At 49.5% G+C, this 27,421-nt stretch overlaps 1 protein-coding gene across 4 annotated transcripts in view; it reads right to left on the reverse strand.

Moving 5' to 3' along the window:
- The window catches only part of LOC132367372 (uncharacterized), a 94,937-nt gene that overhangs the window by 39,201 nt on the left and 28,315 nt on the right, over positions 1-27,421 (reverse strand). For 2 of the 4 annotated variants that reach the window (XM_059925628.1, XM_059925627.1), the window contains 2 exons: positions 26,753-26,947; positions 25,542-25,638 (listed from right to left, as the gene is read on the reverse strand). The exons of 1 other annotated variant lie outside the window; for it this stretch is intronic. In XM_059925628.1, coding sequence (XP_059781611.1) covers positions 25,542-25,638; positions 26,753-26,947 — 292 coding nt within the window. Of the gene's footprint in view, positions 1-25,541; positions 25,639-26,578; positions 27,327-27,421 lie in introns of those variants that run through there. One more of the 4 variants, XM_059925629.1, reaches the window with a different exon arrangement.

Below are 27,421 nucleotides of genomic sequence, written 5' to 3' on the forward strand. Positions count from 1 at the left end.
AGGCAATAAAACCCCTCACATGTGTGAGGCCTTGAGGAAATTAGCGGCCCCTCCCTGGGGATGCATATTTTGTGAAGATGTTTATTACAGATGAAGTGCTCCCGGGGTGGAACATTAACAAGTTGTAGAGTGATAAAAGGATTTTTATCCTTTCTCAGTGATAGAAGTAGGAAGAAAGCTTTAACGGAATCTATAAAAGACCCATTTCCTAATGAATTTTCTTAACTCTTTATTAATAGGGTTGGCTGAGTGGAGTCAGGGTCCTTGGACTGCTGGACAAGGGGGGTGGGGCAGAATGGGGGCTGCAGGGCCTGGATGTTAGACAGAGGATGCGCAAGAAGGATGTAGGTGGGAACTCCAGGCACAGAAGGCCATCGGAGAGCCCGGGCACATGGGGGAATGCTTTCTGCCCCAGGAAACTCATTTGGAGGCCCTTCCAGGTGATGGGATAAGTCAGGCCAGAAAGCAGGTTCCAAGCCCCTGTTTTTAACCCCCTGTTCCCCACTCCAGCCTGCAGGCCATTACTGAGATGAAAGCCCAGAGAATGCCTTTGGACCATGACTGAGGAATCTAATTGAATTATATGAACGCAGTTAAACGTCTGCTTCAGAGAGGCAGGGCTCACTTTCAAGACTGGATGCTTCAGGAGTTAATAGGCTATTTGAACAATATAGTCTGAGGGCCGAACACAGGTGGGCTGTGTTAATAACTTTATTTAGACCCACTTTTTTTTTTCCCCTTTGAGGCGCACAAGCCTTCCATTAATGCATTCATTAGAGTTTATGGCCGGGCTCTGGTTTTCTCCTAATGACACTGTCCAGACCCGGCTCCCCAGCTAATTGAGGCCAGCTGCCCGGCTGCCCCGCCCCGGCCTCGGGGCCCAGTGTCACCAGGATTAGCTGCTGGGGCTGGAGCTGGACCTGGGCCTGAGCAGGGGTGGGGATGATAGCAGTTGGGGAAGGGAAGTCTACTGCTCCCCCCCTCACTGTAGCTGCAGGGGAGGAGGGGGTCAAGGGAGCCTGTGTTTTTGGAGGCCACCCCAGCCCCGCCCAGATGGGTGGGCTTCCATCTCCACGTCTCCTCATCGTGGCCGATGTTGCCTCCACTCCTGCCCCCTCCTGGCCCTTCTCCCCACCGCAGTCACACTGATGTTCCAAGAGGCCAACCTGATGCCACCGGGCCCTGCTGAGCAGCTTGCTGTGGCTCCCCAGGGCCCTCAGAGAAAAGTTCAGACGCTGTCTTGGCACTCGACATCCTTCTAGTTGCCTTCAGTCTCATCTCTCATCCCTCCTCTGCTTGTGTGTGGACCAGCAGCCAGGAATGCCTCCCTCTATTCCTCACGGACCCCCATTCTCTCAATTCTGCCAGACCTAGTTCAAATGCAACCTCTTCCAGGAAGTCTTCCTTTTCTGCCTGGATCAGAATCCTATGAATATGTATATGTCTTGTCACTGACCACCTCCCCCTACTAGAACATGAATACCTTGAGGAGAGGATATATGTTCATTATTATTACTAAAATAACTATAACACACTAGTGGCTCCCACTTGTCAACCATTTGCTGTATGTCAGGTACTTTATAAGCATTAACTCATGAACTCTCCACAGCACCCCAGGAGATACGTTTTATTGTCCCCATTTTACAGATGAGGAAACTGAGGCTCGAGGACAGGAAGTTACTTGCTCAAGAATACCCAAATCTCCCATTCACCAGCTGGGTGACCTCACTTCACCTCCCCGACCACAGCAACGACGTCATGGGATTGTAGCAGCCGTGTGCTGGAACTGATTCAGACTGGCTCACAAGAGCTGCTTGTTAAATTTTCAGGAATTAATTTTGCAAGTTGGTCATTAGAAATCACCATTGTTAAAAATTAAATTAGGTAAACTTGCAATTAAATAAGCAATATTAAAATTAAAGGTAATAAATACTCCAAACCTGTCAATTCCTATAAAATTACTTCATTTTACTCTCATCGATGCCCTGGAGGTTGTCTGAGTCTATTGTATCTGTGGTGGAAATTCCACATGATGCTGTGCCACTGCCCATCTCTTCAAATTCCACCTCCCATAACATCGCGTCAGTCGCTTGAAATCAACCATGGTTGAAGTATTTACATCATGGAAATTGGCAAACTCTGCAAATCAGGGTTTGTACGTTTTTTCTCCAGAGAGCTGGTTGGGAGACCTGTACCAGCACACCACTGGGTTACAGAGAAGAGTCAATAAAGAGATCACTCTGAGCACAGTGCCTGGTACATACTAAGTGCTCAATTAAAGTTCGCTTAGACGAAGATTGAGTGGGGATGATGAAAACAATGACGTCATGCTCCCCGTGCTCCAAGCCCAAAACCTCTCTTCAGCCCAGGCCTCCCTCCTGAGCTCTAGACCCACCTGGCCCCAGCTTCCCAGACACCTCCACTAGGTTGCCCAAGAGCCCCTTGGACTTGACACCCCCAGAACAGAATCTCCCCTCTGGGACTCCCCAGCTCAGTGAGGGGCAAGGCGTCATCAGTCTCGCCTTCTCCCTGCCTCCCTCCCCCTGAACCAGCCCTTCACCCCTACCCCTTACCTGCACTGGGGTAACTTGCCAGTCTCACTCCTTCCACGCCACGCCCCTCCCAACGGGCAGCGTGACCATCCCCAAGCATAAATCCAACCACTCACTACCCTTGCCTGGCTCCTGATTCACTCAGAAGAAGGTCCAAGCCCCTTGCCATCACCTGAGGCTTGCCCCCTTCCCCAGCCTGCCGCTGCTATCTACTGGCTCCCAGCCGCACCTCCCACCTCACCCCTCAGGTATGTTCTGCTACCAGCAATGCCAAATTGCTTGTATTGATTGGGCACATTCTTCTAGATGGTGTTCTGAGTACTGGGGCCACAAGAGTGAACAAGACAAACTCCCTGTTCTCCCAAAACTCCCATTTTAACAGGCAAAAAAAAAAAGTTAAAAATCATATATATATAGCATATCATATATTATGATATACACATACATAGAGCATAAAATGTGTGTGTATGTATACATATATATGTATGTGTGTGTATAATATCAGGTGGCTTTACTAGCTTGGAAGAAAATAAAGCAGTGTAAGGACAGAGAATAACTGAGAGGGCTGTTGTTTTATACAGGGGTCGAGGACAGCCTCACCAGCTGGTGACATTTGGGCAGAGACCCAGGGAGAGTGAAGGTGTGAGTCTCTAGGCAGAGGGAACAGGCAGTGCAGAGGCCCTGAGTTGGTACTGTTTGGGGTCTCCAAGGAACAGCAGTGGTTGGAACAGAGTGATCAGGTAAATTCAGAGAAACACAGGGGCAAGATCACATCAGGCCTTGCTCACACAAAGGACTTTGGAAAAAGTCCTAAAAAGCCATTCGTGGATTTTCAGCAGAAGAGTGACATGACATGCTAGGAGGCAACTACAGTCATCCTGAGAAGAGATAACAGAGTTGTGCTTGTTCTTCCTTCTGGATCTTGGCTCACTATATCCCCTTAGCATGGAATGACCTGTCCCCACTTCTCCTCATCATGTAAGACTAATTCCAGGGCCACCTTCTCCAGGAAGCCTCTTGGATCTCTCTTCCTGGGTTGGGTCGGATGGCCCTTCCCCATGCTCCCATAATGCCACTCATATCCCCCCAGCTGCAATTACCTCACTGTGTATAATGTGTGTTTACTCACCTGTTTCCCCAATAGCCAAATAGCACCTTGAATACAGGGGCTGGGATTCTTTCCCCCCAGGGCCAGCATGTGACCAGGCACAAAGGAGATGCTCAGTGATCATGTGTTGATGTGAACTAAAAGATACAACAATATTAACACAGTGAATGCCATTCAACAGGAATTCAAGGAACACCTATTAAAGGGAAGCTTCTACAGGGTGCCAGAGATTCTGCACTGAACAAAACAAGCCTGTTCGTATCCTCTTGAATCTCCTACTCTAGGGTCTGGGGAACTTCCAGAAGTTAGATGTGGCCAGAATATAAGAGAGGGAGGGAGAGTGATGAGAGCTGGTGCAGAGTTCAATCATACTCTACCTTGAATGTCAGGCTAAAGGATTTGTGCTTTATCCCGTGATCAATGAAAAATTATTGAAAGCATATGGCATAGGCATATTTCAGTTTTAGAAAGATGACACTAAAATGGCATCAGGCCCAGATGGTTTTATGAGCTCTCACAAAAAATATATAATTCACATGCAATTCATACTTTCCCAAGAATAGGAAAAGATGAAAAGCTTTGCTTATAATAGGAAAAGATGTAAAGTTTCACTTATAATTCTCTGAAGCGGTCAAAAATCTAATGCCATAACCCAACAAAGACAGTGCCGTAAGCCCAGTAGACCAATCTCATCTGAAATATTGATGGGAAAATGGGAAATCAAACACTATCAAAGGGAATCTGGTAGAACATTAAAAGTCTAATACACTGTAATTAAATAGCATCTATTCCAGGAATGAAGGTCCAAGAATACATGGTCAACACCAGGAAAAACTACTTAAGTAGCCCATTACATTCAATGCGCATTTAAATATTATGCAGACTTTGTACTTAGGAGTGAAACGCCAGCAGCAGACAGATGAGCCAACCCAGGTTGCTGACAAGGGTGCCTGTGATGGCGGCTAAGCTACAACGTTGTCCAGGGGTCCTCCTCCTTTTGTCTTAGTGACACAGATACACACTTACATACCCTTCTCTTCATGGCCCCCTCCAGGTATTGAAAGTGGTGCTCAGCAGACTAAGCCACATCTGAGGTTACTGGTGATTCCCAGACCACAGACCGTAACCCACCCACTCCAAATAATCATGACATACCAGTGAGCTAAGAGGAAGTATAAATATTGGAAAAGAAAGCATCACCATTTTCAAATGAAAATGCTGTTTGCCTATAAAATCCAAGACAATCAAATAAAAAATTATTAGAACTAAAAAGAGAGCTTGGTAAAATAGCTAGTAGTTAGATGATTAGAAAGGAATGACTTTTCTATATTTCATTAGCAAGCAGTTAGAATATATAATGGAAAAAAATCCCATTTATAAAAACCATAAAAAAGTACCAAATGCCTAGAAATAAGCATAACCAAAAATGTATAGGACCTATACAAATAAAAATTTAAAACTTTATTGAGAGACATAGAAGAACTTTTAAATAACAGGGAGACAAGACATTTTATGAGATAGGAAGAGAGAGTGCTATAAAAATCTATAAAATGCCTATCTTCTCCAAAGTAATCTACAAATTTAACACAAATACAAATAAAAAGTCAATGGAATTTTATTTTTCAAATTAAATGATTCTAAAGTTCATCTGGATATACAAACGTATTAGAATCACCAAGTTCTGAAAAGAAAGATTAATGAGGAGGGTTTGCTTGTAAGATTACAAAGCATATTATAAAACTACAGTAATTAAATCAGGGAGATACTGGCAGAGGAAGAGACAAGCATGTCAGTGAGATAGATCCAAAGACAATAAGAATTAATTACAGCAAAAGACAATTCAAATCAATAAGGAAATAATGGGATTTTTAATAAATGACCTGGAGACCTAATGTCTAATGAACCATTGAGAAAAAAATAAAGTTAGAGCTCTACCTTAAGTGAAAATAAATTACAGATAGATTTAGAAGGGAATTCATTTTTTAATTACCAGAAGAAAATATTGGTGAGTATTTTTATAATGTTGAGTGTAGCAAAGATCTTTCTGACTCCACAGACAAAAAAATTTTCATTGCTCTATTTAAGTACATAAAATTGCAAAATGTTTGGTATAGCAAAGTATTCCAAATGAGTAAAATATAAAAGACACACTGTAACTTGGAGGGAAGAGGGATATTTGCTAGATATGAGAGAAAGAAGTGAACATATTTACATATAAAGTACATATACATATAAGTATCTCTCACAAATCTAAAAATATGTTAGAGACAATTCACAAAAGAAGAAATGAAAGTGGTCCATATGTGTAAGAAAAGGTACTCAATGTCACCAATACTCAAAAAAAGGCAAATTAATACAACATCAAGATAGCATGTTTGGCTTATCAGATTGGTCAAGATTCAAAAGAATGATAATACCCAGTGCTGGTGAGGCTGCAGGGAGAGTCGATTGGTCAGCCTTCTGAAAGAGGCAGCATATATTGACAGCCTTTAAAATATACATAACGTTTTATCCAGCATTTCTGCTTCTAGGACTATGTCAGGAAGATAGTGAGATAAGTTCCATACACGAGCATTCAAGGAGGCACCATAAGTTATGTGAAAACTAGATACAGCTAAAAGTCAAGGAGACAGATAAATTGTTGCACATCCATCTTAAGCAGCATTAAAAAGAATGAGGGAGATCTTTGTGTGTAGATGTGGGACCATCTCCAAGACTATGGGTAAATAAGTAAGCAAGCAAATGCCAAACAGTACTTTTAGCATGTTTATAGTTATGGGGAAAAAACATATATTTATATCTATGTGCATAAAAATTCTGAAAAAATGCCCCCCAAAAACTGTTAACAGTGGATGGTAAGGGGGATATAGCTATTTGTACTTTTAAATTTTTTATCTTGTGATTTTTTTATTTAAAAAAAATAAAACAAAGTTATACTAGATATGTGTGTGCATTTTCACATGGGAGAGCTGTCAAAAATTAGCAGATTACTAACTAGCACAAATAACACGATACCATCTTTTAAAAACAAAAAAAAGAAATACATGTGTGTGCACGCACGTGCGTGTGTATGTGTGTGTTTTGTTTGTTTCTGGCTTAGTCATTGTTTCATCTCATTGCTTGGCACAAAATTGGGGCTTAATAAACATTTGTTGGATAAATCAAAATCCACGTTCCTGGAAGATATATGTTAATATCTTACATGGTGCTAGTCCCTCGGTGATGAGATTATGAAAGATTTTAATTTTCTTCTCTTTGTCATTTTTCCTTAAAGTTTCTTTAATAAATATTGTGTTTATTACTTTCATTACCTTTTTGATTAAAAAAAAATAAAAGCCCATTATTTCTCTACAAAATGGGCGACTGACGGCTGGTCAATGGGCCAAGTGGTTGAGGTCTGGTGACATCATGGAAGACAGATGGGAGGGGCCAGACATCCTGGCACAGTCTGCCTTGGGCGCACACCTACTGAAGACCCCTTCCCCACCATCCTGGTTTCCATCCCAAATAAGCATCAGTTTCACCTGGAAGCTTATTAAAAACAGTCATCCCACAGTCCCAGCCCAGACTAGCCCGCTCACCAGAGGTGGCCGAGGGCACTCTGGTCTGGAGCCCCCAGAGCCCAGTTGGCACAGGGCATGGGGCAGCCCACAGATCAGGGCTCGACGACGCTGCCCTGTTGGCACCCCTGCGTTCAAGGCCTCTCATGACCTGGCCTCAGTTTACAGCTCCAAAGTCATATGGCACTTCGCTTCCCTTGAATTGCATTCCCCCCAACACCCAACTAAAGCTCTCACTCTTCCTGGAATAGGCCTGGCCCCTTTGCACCTTTGCACGTACAGCTCCCCTGTCTGGGATGCCCCCACTTTGCCTCCTGGCACCCTCCTACCCATGGAAGCCAATTCTGGGTGCCCATTCAGAGACTCCCCGCATTAACAAGCGGGGTCTGGAAAGAGCCCGCAGCTGCCCTGCACCGAGTGTCCCGGGGCCCTGGAATGACTCTGATCACCCCGCCCAACCCAATTCAGGGCAGATCGCCTGCAGCCTTAGGCTCTAGGACCGCCCCTTCTTACAGATACGGTTACTGACGCCCAGGGACCACAGCTGCTATCTCACAAAGGACTCTTACACATTAACAAGCAACTGTCAAGGCCCCATCAGAAAAATGCCAATCTTCTTCCAGTAAGCCCGTGGGGTGGGGAGGTGGGGCCTTCCTGATCTGTACGGACCCTCAGTGGCTCAGGAACCTCATCTTGGGATGGAGGTGGGGTCCTGGCTTGCCCCTGGCCTGTGGAGGCTCTGGCCCGCCTCCCTTGCCCCTCACCTGGCCCAACCCCTACCCCAAGCTTCTCTAGCTGGACTTGGCATCTGATGCCCCCAAATACAGGATTAATAGCCTCCCTCAATCTCCTGCACCCTCCCAGCATCCTCCTCACCCCACCTCGCTCCCCGCAGGTGAGGGCAGAGCCCTGGACAACCTGGGGAGAGAAGGGCAGGAGGAAAGGGGGACATTGTTTGGGGAGGGGAGGCTGAGGGCCCTGGGGTCTGCATGGGCTCATTGTGGGCATGGCCACGTGCACACCCCACTTCCCACAGTGCCCTGGAGTGCAGCGGCACTATCTGCCCTCTGTTCCCCATCTTTACGAAACCCCACCCGAAGCCATGGCAGGATGGGGTGACATAAACCAAGAGATGTAGGCCTACCCTGGTGCCTTAAGGACTCCAGCTCCTCTTGCCATTCGACCAGTCCTCCGGTTTGGATCTCAGTAAATCTGGTGGCCTGGCCAGAGGATTTGGGATCTCACAGGAGGGGGACGATATTGATTCTGTCCCAGTTGAAGTGAGCCCTGTCCAAGGCCTGGCCTCTGGATGTCATATCCCACCTCTGCCATCAGCTGCCTGGCTACTTAGCTGTGCAGCCTCAGGCAAACCCCCACCCTCTCTAGCCTCAGTCTCTCCCTCTGTTAAATGGGCCGGATGCCCGTGTCTACGTCACTGGCTGTTGTGCGGGATTAAAGTAGAGTATGCACATAAAGCTCAGCCCCGTGCTGGCCCTGAGTGAGCGCTCCCCTCCCCCGCCCCGCTCCTCCCTTCCTTTCCTCCTCTTCCCGCTCCATCACTTTGAAAGAATAATAACTAATCATTGAGAAGAAGGAGAGGTTTGAAGTCTCTGAAGCCCACTGGGGATTCTCTTTGCAGGCTCCTGCCCTGGAGAAGGCCTTGCCCAGGGAGGCCCATGGGATGGAAGGGAAGCGATGGTCTGTAGTGGAGCAGCTCTGGGCCCTGGGCCCTGGGGATGAGGAAGGAATGGTGCCCGGAGCCTGGTGGGGAGTCAGAGGCACGAACAGACGAGGGGACCATCTGGAGCCAGGGTGGGGCCCGCTCTGACCCGCCATGAGCTTCAGCTCCCCGTCCCTGTCCCTGAGAGGGGCATCTTGCTGCCTGTCCTCTGTGCCCTGCCCGTGTCCCCCAAGCATCGGTGGGGAGACCTCACCAGGCCCTCTGGTCCTCCCTCAGGCCCCTCCGCCCCAGCCTCTCTCATCACCCCAGCCCAACAAGCTCCCCTTCCCAAGGCAGTGAGGACCTTCCAGTGGGAAGTCCCCTTGACATCTTAGGGCCCCAAATGGAAGTCCCCCCACTCTGGGGCCCGCCTGGCCTGCAGTGAACCCCTTCTGCTGGGCTCTGCCTTCATCAGAGGCCCCTTTTCTCTCTCTGCATGCACCCTTGGCCTATAACCTCTCAGGTCTCTCCACTTTTTAAAACAAAAGTCCTTTGACTCCCTCCCCCATCAGTCACACCCTCTCACTGCTCCCCCGCTGCACAGGCAAGCTTTCCAGTAGGGTCCTGGGCACCCCAGCTGCACTCCCCCCATAACAAAGCCCTGCCCTCCCGGCCTCCTGATTCCAGGCACGTCTCCACCCATGTCAGCTCCCCCATCCAGCCTTCCTTGGAGACCCTGCCTCCTCTGGGCTTCCCTCCCGCTCTGCGCGCTTGTCCCCCCACCCCCCAACTTCCTGACCTTCACGGAGAACATCCCTTTTGTTCCTTGCTGAATCCTGGGCACCTAGAACGGCGCCTGGCACAGCTGAATGAGGGAGTGAATGAACAAGTGAGAGAAGCCAGAGCCCAGCCGGGGGGAAGGGGCTCAGAGGGTCCAGAAGGCAGGGCCAGGCAGGAAAGTCCACCGTGGTCGGCAGAGTGGGTGTCACTGTGCTGGCAGGAACCCCCGTGAGGCCGCAGAAGTTGGTGGTTGAGGATAAGGATCACAGAGCCAAACAGTGCTGATTCCAATCCCGACTCTGCTCTCCAGGCCTCTGTTTTCTCATCTGTAAAGTGGGGCTAATACCCTCCCTGGGAAGGTATCTGTGGGGATTAAGCAAGCACATGACACTAGCTTGCTTCTGTCCTGCTTGCTGTAGGGGCCTGGGCTTATCTCCTTCTCACCACAAGCCTGGAAGTAGTCAGACTATTTTCCCCATTTTTCAGATGAGGACACCAAGGCCAGAGAGGTTTGGTGGTTTGCCCAGGTCCACCGGGCTCAAGGGCTATGGGGATGGGATTTGAACCCAAGCAGTGTGACCCCAGAGCCAGTATTCCAAGCACAGCACAGCAGCCAAGCACACTGAAGGTGCTCCAGCCGTGAGGGTGCCCACTCAACATGGGGCTTACTCTCTGGGGTTGCCCGGAGATGGAGGCCCCAAGAGGCAGTAAAGAAGCCCATGACGGTGAAGACTTTGGGCTAAAAGTGAGGATGCATCAGGCTAGATGAGAAAGGACAGGGAACCTCACACTTCAGGCTGGGAGTTGGAATGTGAGCCAGGGAGCCAGAGCCACAGGGAGCCAGAGCAGGTTCTTGAGTGAGGGGAGCCCTCCAGCAGCAGTGGGCAGGGTGGGTGGAAGGCGCCGTGTCTGTGGAGCAGAAGTTTACACTCTAGGAGGACAAGGGTCAGGCCTGGCTCGTTCACCACGAGGCCCTCTGTGCCCTGCTTAGTGTCTGGCGCATAGTAGGCTAGCTATGATGTTGAATAGGAGGAAACTATTGATGGATGGATGGATGATGAATGAGGTTGCGGTGTTAAGATAGATTCCACCCTTCAACCCAACAAGTTCTATTCTGGGAATTGTTCTGCAGACAAACAACCCAATGATATGTGTACAAGATTCTTCCATGCAGCTTTGTTAATAATAACAAAACACAGGCCATGATCAAAATGTCCATCATAGGGCTGTTTAAATAAACCCAGGCATCTGCACAGTGGAATACTAAGCAGCTGGGAAAAGGAGAGGACCCTTCATAGCAACATGGAAAGATCTTCAGGATGTAGTAAGTGAAAAGAGCGAGGTAGAGATCTTGGGGCACAGTGTTTTCGCTTTGTTTTGTTTGCACCTTATAATCATATCTAAACATATACGTGCATAAAGAAACTCGGGAAGAATACCTGAGAAGCTAACGGCTGTGGTGCCCTGAGGGGGTGGACGTGGGAACTTCACTGTTCTGTCTATATATAACTTTGAACCATGTGAATTGTTACCTATTTTAAATAATTAAATTTAAAATATTTTGTAATGGGTTCCAGGGTGAGGCAGGGTCTGGGAGAAGAAGACTCAGCTGAGCCCTGAGTCTAGCCTGGGGGAGCCGAAGCCAGGGCTGTGCAGTGCTGGATACACGGTGGGTGCCCCTCGGGTGCTGGATACACCCCTTCCCCAGGCAGAGTGATGGGTACCCCTGATGTGCGGGTGAGGAAACAGAGAAGATGAATCATTTGCCTGCCTGTTTTCTAGCCTGGTAAGAAGTAACACTGGTATAGGAGGCCCTGTTCCAAACTCGGGGTTGCTCGTCTGCTTCATTCATGCATTCATTCATCCATTCATATATCAGATATTCTCTGAGCCCCTGTTCTCTGGCAGGCTCTGAACTGGGTGCCGGGGATTCATATGCAATCAGAGGAGGACAGGGAGGGACACTGCGGGCTGGGACTTGAAGGACAAGTCAGAATCCACGAACAGGAGGCAGGGCAGAGGGACCAGCACAGGCAAAGGCTGGGAGGTGGGAGGGGAGGTGCTGCTGAGATCACAGCGCCTGGCCTCATCCTTCCCCTCCAGATTCAGCCTCCAGGCAGAGCTGGACACCTGCCCGTTCCACAGGCACTGATATTTGGCTGCCCCGGCCTCCAAGGTGCGCTAGGGGATCGGGCCAGGGATGCGGGTGGCAGGAGAAAGACAAGACCTGGGCAGCGGGATGGGGGAGCAGGTGTGGAGCCGGGCCAAAGGCTCAGACCCAGGAATGCAGCAGCCCACCAGCGTGCACTGCGGGAGTGGGGGACACAGAGTGGGAAGAAGCGGGGGTAGAGAGGGGCGGCAGCTGCCTCCCAGGCCTCATCACCCCTCGCTGGCCGGGCGATGGGCAGGGTGATAGCAGCGGTGTCGGGCCAGCCGAGGGGCTCACTGCGTCTTCCCTGCAAAGTTCCTTATCTGCAGGATGCGCCGTTGCCAGGAAACCCGCTTCAGGCCCTGCTCCAGCCGTTGCTGGGAGGATTATCAGAAAGATTTGCGTCTTTTTAATTAAATCCGAGCTGAATGCAATTCTGCGCCCGCCTGCTCGGAGAAGCCCATTTGGTATCCTGTCGACAACTCCGATAGCTTTGTCTCACAGGCCCTGCTATCAGGCTACCTATCTGGTCACAAAGTGGGCGCCCTTGTCCCCAGCCTGACAGCTGCAGGCACCTGGGGTGTAAACCTGCTGGGTGCTGCTGGCCTGAGGGCCTCTGGGGAGACCGCCCTGAGCCAGACCAGAAAACCAGGCATGGTCAACCCCTCCACTCAGCTTTAAAAGCCACCCTCATGGGCCAGAGCACCCAAGCCCACGCCTTTTACCTGGTGCCAGGTGTTGTACCTGACTGTGGATTCCTCAGTCTGCAGCCCTAAAAGGAAGGCTCTATTATCATTCCCATTTTACAGATGAGAAAACAGAGCCTCAAGGGAGAGTCACTCACCCAGGTCCAGACAGCTAGGAAGTGGCAGAACCAGAATTTGAACCTGGACCCTTCTGACTCCCAAGTCTCCACTCTTAATTGCTGCATCTAGGATCCTGAATGCCCAGCCTGGGCCTCCCCAACCATCCCAGCCTCCCTGTCGCCAAGGCCTCCTGGGTTCCGTGCAGAAGCTCCCACCACTAGTGGTCACAACATCGACAGTGTTAACAGCCAACCTTTGCTGAGCGGTCACTGTGTGCCCAACGGCCTTCCTCATTGTCTCATCCAGGCCTCGCCCAGTCTCAGGGGGCAGCTTCAGCTTCTTGATGCAGAAACAGACGATCTGGGTGGAGTGGGTCACTTGCCCTATAGCACAAAGCCAGGGAGAGTCCTGCCCGATCTTCTGCATTTCAAGCTGGCGTTCTCGACCTTGCTCCTCCACAAAGGAGGCAAGCATGTGCCTGGCACAGCCTGGGAGCTAGAGGCAAGTCAGGGTCGGGGCTCGGGGGCTCGGAGTTGGTTCACACTGTGACCAGAGGACAAAATTAACGCGATAAATAACATGGGCATGCGGGGGCAGGGGTGTTCCTTTTAGAAAACCCGGGAGCTCTGGGCACCCTCGCCTGTGTGCTGAGTTTATAGAGCTAAATTTTAATTGCAGGCCCTACGCCCTGGCTGCAGCCGCCTTGCAGAGGAGGATGTGTGTTCTTTTTAATTAAATCTGTCTGTTATCACGGGGTATTGTGATGAAAGGAGGCCCATTAATGGTGCATCGGCTGCTGGGAAACCTCTTGCTGCACTGGACGCGCGGCCCTGAGAAATCCCCCGTGGGACCAGATTCCCTGATCCCTCTCCCGTCCACGCTGTGCCACCAGGGAGATGCTCTGGACAGGCCCCCTCACACTCAGCTCTACTACACTCCAGACAGGCACCTGCCATCCAGAGCTCTTACCAAGCACAGGAGCCCCTCACACCAGAAACTGGAAGGAGTTGGGCTCTGGGGTCAGAGAAACCTGGGCTGAATCCTGGCTGGGCCACTGGTTTGCTGTGTGACCTTAGGAGGGTAACTTCACCTCATTGGTCATGGTGGTGATGGGCAGCTCACATAAGCTGGCCCATCCTGGAAGGTAAGCTATAGGCTTTAAGAGCACAATCCTACTGACCACACACAGCACCCCAAGAAGTAGAGGCTATTGTTATTCCCCTTACACAGATAGGAAAACTGAGGCTCAGAAACAACTTACTGTGGGTCATTATGACTGAGCTAGGACTTGGATGGATCCCTGCCTCAGTTTTCCCACCTAGAAAGTGAAGATAATGATCTTCAAGTGGGAATGGGGGCTTTAGATAGGACAGTGAAGGGCATGGAATGAGTCTCAGTAAATGATGTTTGTTTTTACCTGAACGTTGTATTTTAAGTACAGGGGTGACTATTAGCCTGATTATCCAGATGAGGAAACTGAGGCTTGGGCCCCCATCACCCATTGTATATCCCCCCAACATCACCCCACACGTGGACATCCCAGCGGCCTCCTTACCAGGGTTCCTGCTCTGATCTCATGCCTTTCAATCCTGTCCCCTCTGGGTACCCAGAGTAGTCTCTCATTCTATCATTAAAATAATGTATATTTGATTTTTACCTGATTATATAATAAAATCAGGATAAACACGTACAAAAGAAGAGTATAAAAAGAAAACTGAAATCACCCGTAATCCAATACTCTTATCTATTTAGGGTAATTTCTTTCTGTCATTTTCCTGTTTGCTCATTCATTCACTGAGTATTTAGTGACCTCTTACTCTGTGCCAAGCCCTGTGCATGGTGCTGGGGAAACAGACCAACCTGGTCCCTGCCTTTGGTGAGCTCAACATAATGGGAGGAGATCAATATTAAACAGGCAAGCACATCTATGATATTGAACCTCGGGTGCAAAATGTGCTATACCACATATTTGAAGGATTATATTCCATGACCAAGTGGGATTTATTCCTGGAATGCAAGTATAGTTCAACATATGAAAACTGATCAATGTAATATACCACATTAACAGAATGAAGGGAAAAAACCACATGATCAAAAATGAAACAAAACAAAACAAAACAAAAAACAAAAAACACAGTCCTCTCAATTGATGCAGGAAGAGCATTTGACAAAATGCAATATTCTTTTATGATTTAAAAAAAACCACCCAAGAAACTAGGAATAGAAGGTAACTACTTCAACATAATAAAAGCCATATATGAAAAACCCACAGCAAACATCATACTCAGTGGTGAAAGATTGAAAGCTTTTCCTCTAAGATCAGGAACAAGGCAAGGAAGCTTGCTTTTGCCACTTCTGTTCAACATAGTACTGGAAGTCCTAACCAGAGCAATTAAGGAAGAAAAAGAAATAGAAGGCATCCCACTGAAAATAAAGAAGAAAAATTGTATCTGCTCACAGACAATCTAATCTTATGTGTAGAAAACCCTAAAATTCCACAAAAATCATTCATAGAACTAATAAACAAATTCAGCAAAGTAGCAGGATACAAAGTAAACACACAAAAATCAGTTGCATTTCTGTACACTAACAATGAACAATCTGAAAAGAAAATTAAGATAAGAATTTCATGTACAACAGCATCAAAAGGAATAAAATACTGGGAATTCCCTGGCGGTCCAGTGGTTAGGACTCAGCGCTTTCACTTTGGTGACCCAGGTTCAATCCCTGGTGGGGGAACTAAGATCCCACAAGCTGCGTGGTGCAGCCAAAAAATAAAAATAAAAAGAATAAAATACTTAGGAATTAACTTAACCAAGGAGGTGAAAGACTTGCACAATGAAAACTGCAATGCATTTCTGAGAAGAAATTAAAGAAGACAAATAAATGGAAAGACATCCCATGTTCATGGGTTGGAAGAATTAATATTTCTAAGATATTAATACTACCTAAGACAATCTATATGCTTAACGCAATCCCTGCCAAAATCTCAATGATTTTTTTTTCAAAAGTTAAAAAAAACCTCACCTAAAATTCACATGGAACCTCAAGGGACCCCAAATAACCAAAACAATTCTGACAAAGAAGAACAAAGTTGGATTCACACTTCCTGATTTCAAAACTTACTACAAAGTTACATGCATGAAAACAGTGTGGTACTGGCATAAATACAGACAAGTTTAATAGAATATAAAGTCCAGAAATAAATCCTCACATGTATGGGCAAGTGATTTTTTTTTTTTAAACATCTTTATTGGAGTATAATTGCTTTACAATGATGTGTTAGTTTCTGCTTTATAACAAAGTGAATCAATTATACATATACATATGTTCCCATATCTCTTCCCTCTTGTATCTCCCTCCCTCCCACCCTCCCTATCCCACCCCTCTAGGTGGTCACAAAGCACCGAGCTGATCTCCCTGTGCTATGCAGCTGCTTCCCACTAGCTATCTATTTTACATTTGGTAGTGTATATATGTCTGGGCAAGTGATTTTTGACAAGAATGTCAAGACTAGTCAGTGGAGAAGAGACAGTCTTTTCAACAAATGGTTCTGGAAAAATTGGATACCCACATGCAAAAGAATGAAGTTAGACACTTACCTAACACCATATATAAAAATTAACTCAAAATAGATCCATGACCTAAACATAAAATCCAAAACTATAAAACTCTTAGAAGAAAACATAGGACAAAAGCTTCACAACATTGGATTTGGCAATGATTTTTTGACTATGACATCAAAGGCACAGACAACAAAAGAAAAAGAATAGACAAATTGAACTCCATCAAAATTAAATTTTTTTGTGCATCAAAAGACACCATCAAGAGAGTAAAAAGGCAACCCACAGCATGGGAGGAAATATTTGTAAATCAAATATCTGATAAAGGATTAATAGCCAGGATATACAGAGAACTCCTAAAAGTCAACAACAACAACAAACAAACAAGCCAATTCAAAAATGGGCAAAAGAGTTAAATAGAAATTTCTCCAAAGAAAACATATAAATGGCCAATAAGCACATGAAAAGATGCTCAACATCATTGATCATTAGGGAAATGCAAATCAAAACTACAATGAGATACCTCTTCATACCATTAAGATGGCTATTAGGAAAATAAATAAATAACAAGTGTCGGCGAGGGTGTGGAGCAATTGGGACCCTTATATACTGTGGTAGGAATGTAAAATGGTAGAGTCACTGTGGAAAATATTATGGCAGTTCCTCAAAAAATGAAAAATAGAATTGCTGTATGATCCAGCAATTCCACTTCTAGGTAAATACTCAAAAGAATTGAAAGCGGGGGCGGGGGGAAGGGGGGTGTTATGGACAATGGGGAGGGGAGATGAAGGCATAATCCTCAAAGTTATCTTATACAACTTTTCAATTTTGTTCCACATGCCTTTCCTAACTGATTTTTTTAAACAGATAACATTCAAGAAATAAGTAATAAATAACATGCTTTGCAAATATTCTGGTTTTAAATTTTCTCTTTGGGATAGAGCTTTGTTATCTATTTACCTGGGTTCAAATCCTAACCCCATCACTTCCTGGCTGTGTGACCTTAGCAAGTGGCCTCACCTCTTGGAGCCTCGGGTTCCTCATCCACACTATTCGGAGGAGAGCAACCTCGCGAGACATGAGAACAACATGTATTAAGTGCCCAGCACATAGTGGCGCTCAGCTCTTCCTACCCGAGCTCTACCAGGGCCCTCATGCTCAGCTCATCCTGGGCTCCCTTACTCCCTGCCCCACCAGGACCACCTCTAGCTGTGGCTTCAGCCAGGGTCTTTTCTGGGAGTGGCCCTGACCAGCTCTGGCCCCAGGCTTGGCCAGGAAGTCCCCTCCCCGTGGGAAAGGGGACTGGAAATGGTGGCCTCCAAGGGAAGCGGTCCCCCTCTGGGGCTCAAGTCCCACAGCCCCCATCCATCTCCTGCCAGCCGGCCAGCGCATCTGAAACCCATGTGTGTGCTCTCCTGGCCAGGAGTTTGGGTTCCTTGTTTTATGGCTTCCTAATCCACACTTGGCAGAAAGGAAGTAGTGGGTCCACCCAGCCGCGCAGAGAGTGGCCAGAGGATCCAGACAGGAAAGATTCATGGCCCATCAAACGGGACTTGTGCCTCTGAGGCCCCAGCCCTTCACATGGAGATAAATCACAGCCAGGGAAGGAGGATAAAAGGTGCAGGGATGTAGGGTTCCGCCTTATGGGAAGAAACATGCTAAGGATGACTTTTCCCTGGACTCCTGCAGAGCTGGGCTGGTGACATCCCAGGGGCTCCTGAGACATGTCCCTCATAGGCCTTACCCAGACCCCTGGCTCCCTGGGCATGCAACTTGTGCAGTGACACAGAACCTCATACTTAGAAGGGTCCCACGCTTGGCTTAATGCTCTGCTCTCACTATCTTGAAATTCTTACTCTTTGAGCAGAGGGTTCTACATTTTCATTTTGCACCAGGCCCTGAAAATTATATCGCTGGTCCTGCCCGGCCAGGAGTGGCTTTGGGCATCTGGTGCCCCACACCTTCTCTGTTGGGTGCTTATCCAGCACAACTTGCACACCTCCAGTGATGGGGAACCCATTTCCTCCTGGTGGGGTGGCCCACTGAGTCTGCTGAGGGGCAGCTGAAGCTCAGAGGTCTTATATGCCAGTGGTTGAGGAAAGGCTCCTAGTCTCCTGGTCCTGGATACCCCCGGCTGTGACCTGGGGCATATTATTGCACCTCAGTCTCTTTGTCTGAGAATGAGGTTAAAAATAGGGCTATAATGAGAATTCAACGAGATCTTGCACAGGTGGCACCAGGCACGAACTGCTTTTGTAGTTAATCAGTGATAGCTGTTATTATGTTATTGGAAAAAGCTTCCTTCTGTCCAGTTGGAGAAGGCACATACAAAACACACACACACGCACACACACACACACACACACAGAGGCTCTCCTCTAAGGTCAAACCTGTGCCCTTCACCTGGGCTCCACCCATCAGGTAACTTGTTCTCTGCTGCCATCTGCTGGCTTTAATAGGGCACTGCATCACAGGTGGAGCTGCGGAACTCCAAGTTTCATTTGTTTTTCTAATAATTAGAAGATAACCGAATCATTCGATAGCTGTTTACTGAAGGCCTGCTTTGTGCCAGGCACTGGGATTTTGCAGTGAACGTAAAAGACAAAGACCCTGCCCTCCTGGAACTGACATTCTTGTGGGAGAAATGGATAACAACAAGAAAAACAATAAGTTGACTTCCACTAGTGAGAAGTACAACAAAAAGGAAAAAAAAAAATGCAGAGGGCGGGGAATGGAGCTGGTGGACTCTCCTGGAGACAGGAGAACAAAGTTCATTCGGAGGCAGGGTCAGAAGGGCCACAGGCTGAAAAGCTGTCAGGCATGGAGACGGGATGGGCTCTGCTGCTTGTCTGGTTCACTCAGCCTGGCTTCCCAGCCCCGCTCCCCAACTTCCTGTGTAGCTTTGGGCAACTTCTGCCCCTGACCCAGGCCTCAGTTTCCCCATCTGGAAAATGGGGAGAATCACAGCTACTCCTCAAAACTGTGCTGTTGTGAGGACTCAGTGGGATCCTGGAGGGGAAAACATGTCGTGAATTGTATTATTTTGAATCATTATAATCTTATTGTTAGCTAATGTTTGCTAGGCACTTGCCAGAGCTCTTTTATAAATCACGGCATTGAGTCCTTAGAAAAATCCTGCTCAGTAGGTACTGTGATTACTCCCCATTTACAGGTGAGGAAATCGAGGCCCAGGAGATAAAGTAGCTTGCCCAAAGGCACAGAGTACGGTGGCAGCAGAGGGGGTTTGAATGAGTGAGAGTTTGTGGACCAGCGCCTGTCAGCAGGAGAGCTGAGAGTCTCACTCTTTTCCAGAATCACAGCTCCCTCCCACTCTGAGTCAACTCTATCCATCCTTCCAATCCTCACCTCCCTGAGGAAAGATAGTAAGAGTAGAGGAAAGGGCTTCCCTCGTGGCTGTGGCCATGGCTGGCAGACCCTGGGCTCCCATCTCCACTGCCCAGGAAAACATCATCTATTGAACATGACTGTCCCATGCCATGCAGCCCTCCAGATAGGGTGGGGGGGGCAGGGGGGGGCAGGGCTGTTACTCTATCCATGGAACTTAGTCATTCACCCTAAGCAGGTCCTGTCTCTACCCCATCTGACCCCAGATACGCTGCCAATTTTCTCAGCCTCAGTTTTCTCACCTTTAAAGTCAGGAGAATAAGCAGGATCATTGGGAGACTTGTGAAATAGAAAGGGCTGTGTAAACTGTGAAGTGCAGTGCACACAGGGCCCCTGCCATCGCTGCTTTTCTCCAAGCACCATGCTTAGCACTTTTCATGCGTTTTCTTTTTCCATCCACATACAACCCTGTAAGTGACCAACTTGTTCTGGTTTGCCTGGAACTTTCCAGGCTTGAGCGCTGAAAGTCCCACATCCCAGGAAATCACTCAGTTCTGGGCAAACCTGTAAGGTAGAGAACATTTTCTCCATTTTCCAGGGAAGGAAACTGAGGCTCAGAGTGGCTATGCAGTAGCCCGGGTCCCACAACCAGGAAGGGGCCCGGGTCTGTGGGCTCCACAGCTGTCCTCTGGCTGAGGCACCTGGCTGGTCCCTGTGGACAGTGGGAGCCATGGAATGTTCAGGGCAGTGGCAGGTTCATGCCTGGGAGCTCACAGCCCACCCAGACAGGCCTGTGCCATGCAGCAATAGAGATGTCGGCCAGCGATACACTTCAGAGGAGCACAATCTGAATGAACAGCAAAACACCCGTTACCCTCCCTTCCACGTTTAGGTTTCGACTTTGAAGACACAAATGCCTCAAATAAGTTAAACATGGACTCCAGGCCCAAGAGACTTGGGCCCCAATTGCTTCCAAATGGGACTGTAGACTCACCTCCCAGAACGTGTGGTCGTGCACACGTAGTTTCAGAAGGCTGGGGGGTCCCTGGCAGAGCAGGAAGGGGCCGCATGCGTTCCTGGAAGGCCAGGCCTTGGAGTGGGAAGGCTCAGGGTCAGGGTCAACAGGTCTGGGGCAAACCCCAGCTGAGTTCTATTGTCAGACGCCATTCACTAATTGATCACTGAGTAAGCCCATAGAAGTCACTGAATTCTCGATGTGTTATTGTCCCCATTTTACAGATGGACAAGCAAAGGCTGAGAGGGAGCGTGTCTTGCCCCAGGTCACCCAGTGGCAGAGCCAGGTCAGACCCAGGATCTGACAGCCCCCAAGTTCCCACTGTTGGCCTGCATTTCCCACCTCCTGCATACTCAGGGGTGACCTGGGGGTCTCTGCCCTTTGCGTCCTGGTTGGTTCGTCTGGAAGCTGGGAGTAAGAGTCCACACCTCCAAGTGTGTTGAGAGGACTCAGAGAGATTTGGTTTGCAGAGCACTCATCGGGTTAGTGACCGCAAAATGATTGATAATTGTGATTATCATTGATCACCAGTGAAGGGGCTCTTCATGTTCAAGTACACAATTTACTCCTGTATTTTTGCTGCCAGTGGGCCCATGACATCTGCAAGGGGGTCTAATCCTTATGTCCAACAGTCCTGAGATAGGCACCCCATCCTCCTCCTCAGCAGCTTACAGGTGCAGAAATGCAGGCCAGAGCTAAGGAACTTCAGCTGCTAGGTCGTGGGGCTGGGATTTGAATCCAGACAGGCTGGGTCTACACTCCGAGTTTGATTCCACAGGATGGAGACTCTCAGAGGTAGCTGGGACCCCTGGGACAGGGACAGAGCCAGGGAAGCCTGGCTTTGGTTGGGAGCAGGAAGCTGGAGGGCTCTGCTGGGGCCCCCAGGGCACTGTGGGCACTCAGATTGGCCCACTGTTAGATGCCCTTGGTTCCTATCTGTTTCCTCTGTAAAGCAGAAGCTGAACTCCCAAAGGAAATGAAATCAGGGTGCAGGGATGGAGGTTGGGTGGGCCGGGGCGGGGGAGGCAGCCACGTTAGATCGAGTTGTCAGGGCAGCCTCGCTGAAGAGGTGACATTACGGCTGAGTCCTGAAGGACGGAACAGAGCTAGACTTGTGAAGAACCGGAGACAGCACACCCGCTCACCAAGCCTCATCTGTAAAGGATGCAGGGTGGAGTTGTCCCTGCCCTTGAGGAGGTCACAGACTGAAGTGAAGCAGAACCCCAGGCCGCTCTGACTCATGTGATCCAGGCAAAGCTCAGAGGAGCAAGGGGCCCCAGGAGCTGGAGGGGTGGACTGGGGAGCCTCAGGGGACCGGGGGCTGGATCACAGCTGGCCTGGGGACTGTAGCTGCATCCCCAGTAGAAGGAAGGAGGACGAGTGAATGGGCTTGGGGTATGGAGCTCAGGGCACACAGGAGGTAGTGGGCAGGGTCCTAACCCACAGCGCTGAAATCTGCCGGGCTGACAGGACAGGACAGGACAGAGGCTGAGGCCCTCGGGCTGGGAGGGGGAGGGGCCACAGATGGGAAGCAGGTGGGGGGTGGATGGGAGGCAGGAGACAGATGAGGCCGGGACAGGGAGGAAACGGAGAACAAGATGAGAGATAAGATTTCAAAGACGCGTCAGACAGTGGCAGCGGCAGAATATGAGCAGCGCCTGGACCGGGCAGGGCAGGGGTGGGGTGCGTGGGGAGGGCTGAGGGACCTGAGGAGGGGAGGGGAGGGGGGGCCAGGGACAGCTCTGGGCCGGGCTCCCCCAGAGCCGTGTCCACCCCGCTGTGTCTCCGCCACAGTCCTCTGTGTCCCTGACTCTGTCTAGGTGAGACCCACTCCCACCATTCAGGGCTGAGCCTCGTGCTAACTGTGTCCTGCATCCCTGGCCACCGTGTGACCCCTGCTGTCCCTGTGTCCCCACAGCTCTGGCCATGCCCTTGCCTCGTGACAGCACCCACACTGAGGGGTCAGTGTCCCTATGTGGTGGGAGGGGAAATCTAGACCCCAGACTCACAGGGCTGCCCACAGTGTGGGGTCCCCAGAGCTCCTGCAGCCCCACGTTTCAGAAGCAGATGGAACCCCAAGGGAGGGGCTGGTAGGGCACGGGAGAAGCCTCTGCAAAGCTGAGTCCCTGGAAGCATCTACAGGAACCTGGACGAACTGAACGTACCTCCACCCGACCCAGCCTCCTGTTTACACGGCATCCTAGGTGGCCCGCAGGTGGCTCTGGGGACACAGAGGCATGCAGATCCTGCGGTAGCCCCCGAACTGCAGACACCAGCCCAAAGCCCCCCCACTCCTGCAACCTTTCTGCACTACAGGTGTTGGCACCAGGAAGCCGGGGTCAACATCCAGTTCCACTTGGCACTTGCTGGGGGACATAGGCAAGTTGTTCAGCTCTCAGGGGCCCAGGTGTGGATGGGTCGATGGTGGGACCTGCATCCCAGGGTCAGGTTAGGAGCCAGTGAGGGCCTGGCACACAGAAGGACGTCGTTGAATTGGCATATGATCCCCTGCCATCTCCATGGCTCTACTGGGAATGATGGCGTATGAAGGACCCAGCTAGAGGGTAAGACTCAGGGGCATCCCCGGGGCACCCGCCCAGGGGCGTGAGGCAGTGTTGGGACCCAGGGTGGAAGGGAGAGCTGAGGAGGTGTCCTGATGGAGTGGATTGGGAGGCGGTGAGAGAGAAGAGTCAGGTTTCTGGCTGCAGTAAGAGGCAGGAAGGAATTCCCTGTGTAGAGATGGGGAAGGTCGTGGAAGGACCGGGCTGGGTGGGGTGGAGGTTGATCTTTAACTTCATGCACTGAGGGCAGCACGTGGGTGCAGTGGAGGATGGGGCTGTGCGGTGAGTGACAATTTACAGTGGTTGCCGAAATGCCACTGAGTGCGGGCAGCTTGGGCAGCTCGGGCAGTGCATCAGGGCAGAGGGGCTGTCACCCCCTCCCCCCCAGCACAGGCACAGGGAGAGCAGCTCCTGGCACTGCAGGGGTTGGGATCTGACCACCCAGAGGGGCAGGAGTGAGTGGTGCAAAGCAGAGGCTGGGCCAGGTGGGCAGAGCCAGCAGGTAGGCATGGGGGTGGGGAGGAACCAAGGAGGTGGGCTCTGAGTGCTCCTTTGAGAGTCCTGGGACCCATCAGGCCAGTGAGGGTGGTCTGCCTGCAGCCTCTGACGTCAGGGCAAATGGCGCAATGTCCACAACCTGGAGTCAGACAGGCCCAAGTTTGAATCCACCCTCTGTTTCCCAGTGGACGACCCTGGGCAGCCCAGTCTGAAATATCTCTGGGGTAAAAATCTCTGCTCAGTGACATTGAACTGGGAGGTTTTAATCCTCCTCTTTCTGTGCATTAGAGCAAACCCAAATTCACTTTTGTAAATAACTTTATCTCGGTTAAAGTTTATCAAGTACATATTCCTCGCCAGTCATTCTGCTAAACACTTTACATGAATTATCTTGTTTAATCTTTATCCTAACCTTAACCTCGGCTGTTGACTCCTGGGCCAGTGATTGCCGATGGGCCAGTTGTCCACTAAAAGTCTTCCAGTTTGTGATAATGGAAACACACCATCTGAATACACACAAAAAACTATACTTCTAACCTCTAGAGCTGTGCTGTCCGACACTAGCCCGTAGCCCCATGTAGCCACTGAGCACTTGAAGTCCAGCCAGTACCAATGACACCTGCAGCTAATATAAAATACACACCAGATTGTGAACACATATACGAATGAAATAATATAAACGATCTCATTTATTTTTATATCGACTCTAGGTTGAAATAATAACATTTTGGATATATTGGATTAAATAGTATTTTATTGAAATTAATTTCACCTGTTTCTATTTTAATATGACTCCTAGAAAATTTTCAATTGCATATAGTTTATGTATTCGATCGGACAGCCCTGCAAAACTGCTCCAGAGCAACCAAAGTAGCAACAATTATCATCAAACACGAAGGTTCCAACTCCTGGTTTATGTCACCAGACATCTTTTCTAACTTCCCAGGAGGCACTCCTTACTGGAGCTAACTCTGCCGGACCCAGAGTTGGTTCTGCGTAGGCATTAGAAAACCAGCTAGGCTTACGAGGCTTGGCCCAAGGTCTCCCCAAAGGTCAAGACGCAACCCATAAAAGCCACAACCACACGTTCTTTCTGGAAGGTTTCCTCACAGGTGGCTCAGAGGGTCAGGCACAAGGCTGGTTCATTCTTATCTCAGGTCCCAGCCCAAATGTCACCTCCTCGGAGATGCTGTCTGGACACCGTTGAACACTTTGGATGCGTAGGGGCGGTAGGACAATGCCTCACTCAGGCTGGGCGACCCTCAGCTCACCTCCTGCCTTGGGGTTTCTCCCTGCACATTGCATGGTGGAAACCCACTTGGAGCCCACACATTTGCAACCCAAACGTTCAGGAAGAGATAATGCCCAGTGGGGCGAACCAGTGACCAGAAAATAGGGTAAACCTTTGAGCAATGGGGGACTGGTGTGGTGGACAATCCCTTCCCCCATCTTGCCACTTGTCCCATGGAGTTGAGCAGACACTGTCCCTAGATAGCAGAGGCCAGCTTGATGACAGGCCCTCACACTGACTCTCCCTCCTCCCCGATTCATTCTGCATCTCTCAATCCTCCCTGGGATCGCGCTCCCCATAAAGTACTTGCACTGATGCCTTGTCTCAGGCCCTGCTTTCTGGGGAGCCCAGATTAAGACAGAGTCCCTCCCTGGCGGCCCGTTCCCAGCCCCTGGTTCCCCCATCTCAGCATCTTTTATGCTCCTGACGATTGTGTTTGTTTGTTTGACTTGTGTTTTCCTCTCTGCCCAACTAGACTGCAGGCTCCATGGGGTTCCATCTCCAACACCTGAAACTGGGCCTGGTGCATACTTGGTGCTTGGTTGAAAGGAATGACCCCGACCAAGTCTGACTGCTCCTCTTTGAGCACATTAGACTGAAAAGCCAGGACGCCGCATGCATCAGCTGGGTCAGGCATATTTAGAACAGAATACCTCGTAAGCTGATAGGTCTTCATCCTGGGGAGAGAAGATGCTGCTCTTCTGAAAAATAGGATGTTACCTTCTGGATCCACCCAGAGAGAACCTTGCCCTTGAAGGTGATAAAAGTCAACAAAGAAGCAAGTATTGAAATCCACCAGTCAGAGAGCATTTGGAACAGTTTTGGGGACAGATAATCCTCCCCTGGAGCCTTGATGGCCTTGAGCTTCTAAGTCAACTGGGATATTAGGAAGTATCACCAATGCCCCAGAGAGCAGCCTGGGAGAGCTGATGACATGGACTTCCTTTTGCAAAATGGCAAAGGTACTAAAAGTACTGAGCGTCCCTGATTTCACCAGCCTCCCAGGGGGGGCTTCTTCAGGGGTTGTGGTGGAAACCAAGTAAGATACCGCATGCAGGAGCCCCTGACATAGGCACTGTCTTCATTATTCTTCCCACCTAGGACCCTGAACCTCATTGTCAGACCTAAGAGGCAAGCCCCGGTCCACTGACACAGACCACATCCGTACCAGAGGATGCAGGGTCTAGAGCAGGGGTTCTCTACCAAGGGCAATGTTAGCCACCCTCCCAGGGCACGTTTGGCAATGTCCGGGGGCATTTTCGGTGGTCATAGCTGGAAGGAGGGTGCTACTGGCATCTAGTGGGTAGAAGCCAGTATGTTTAATCCTCCAGAGCAAGGACAGCCCTTCACATGAAGAATTAATCAGTCCCAAATGTCCGTAGAGCTTGGTTGAGAAACCCTGAGTTGAGGATTCAGGGTGTGTATGGAACTGTCCCTGCTGCACAGGGCAACGTGTCCCCAGCAGACCTGGGGCCGAAGCCTGGACCCCTTCTGACTGGCTGTGTATCCTTGGGCAAGTGAAGTTCCCCCTCCGAGCCTCAGCTGCCTCGACTATAAAATGGGGAAGGCCACACCCATCTCTGTAGGTTGCAGGAGGATTAAATGAGATAATGTATAATAGGGTTTAACTCAGTTCTTCGCAAAAAGAGCTCAAGGAACGGGGGCTGTGCTAAGTTGAATAGTTCCCCGCCCCCGCACCAATTCATGTCCAGCTGGAATCTCAGTCTGTGAATTTATTTGGAAATAGGGTCTTTGCAGGTGTAATTAGTTAAGCTAAGATGAGGTCACACTGAATTAGGGTGGGACCAAAATCCAATGACTAGTGTCTTTATAAGAGAAAGGAGGGGGACATTCAGACACACACCGAGGAGACCCCCATGGGGAGAAGGCCACGTGGAGACAGAGGCTGAGGTCAGAGTGATACAGCTACAAGCCAAGGAACACCAAGGATCATGACCACCCCACACGCCAGAAGAGAGGCTGGAACAGATTCTTCCCAGGGCTGTAGATGGAACCAACTCTGCAGATACCGTGATTTCAGACCTTGGGCTTCCGGAAACTGTGAGAGAATAAATTTTGGATATTTTAAGCCCCCCAGTTTGTGGTTCTGTTTTACAGCAGCCCTAGCAAGCTAATCCGGGGCTATGGCCATCCGGTGGCTGGGCTCGTCATTACCTGAAGGGAACAGATGCAGAGCACACAGAGGCCTCCACCCCCTGAGGGCACCCACGTACAACTCAGCGCCCAGGCTGCGTCTGGAGCTCGGGGGTTTTCTCCTCAGATCGAGGAGAACGTCTGTATCTCCAGACACCCAGTCATGTCTGGGAGTCACCAACAGTCCGCAGTGTACACCATCAGTGCACCTGTGTGCACCAACCCTGGGGTATGTCCAAGGTGGTGACGGCACACAGCATGGTGTGGCAGCTCGCCACGTGCGTCTAAGGAAAGGAGAACAAATTTGGAGGATGCAGACAGAGCCCGTGGCACACACGTGTGCACATGGGGGCAACACCAGGCGCAGCCCACACACTGC

Source organism: Balaenoptera ricei, chromosome 6 (genome assembly GCF_028023285.1).
Source record: "Balaenoptera ricei isolate mBalRic1 chromosome 6, mBalRic1.hap2, whole genome shotgun sequence".
Classification (NCBI taxonomy): domain Eukaryota; kingdom Metazoa; phylum Chordata; class Mammalia; order Artiodactyla; family Balaenopteridae; genus Balaenoptera; species Balaenoptera ricei.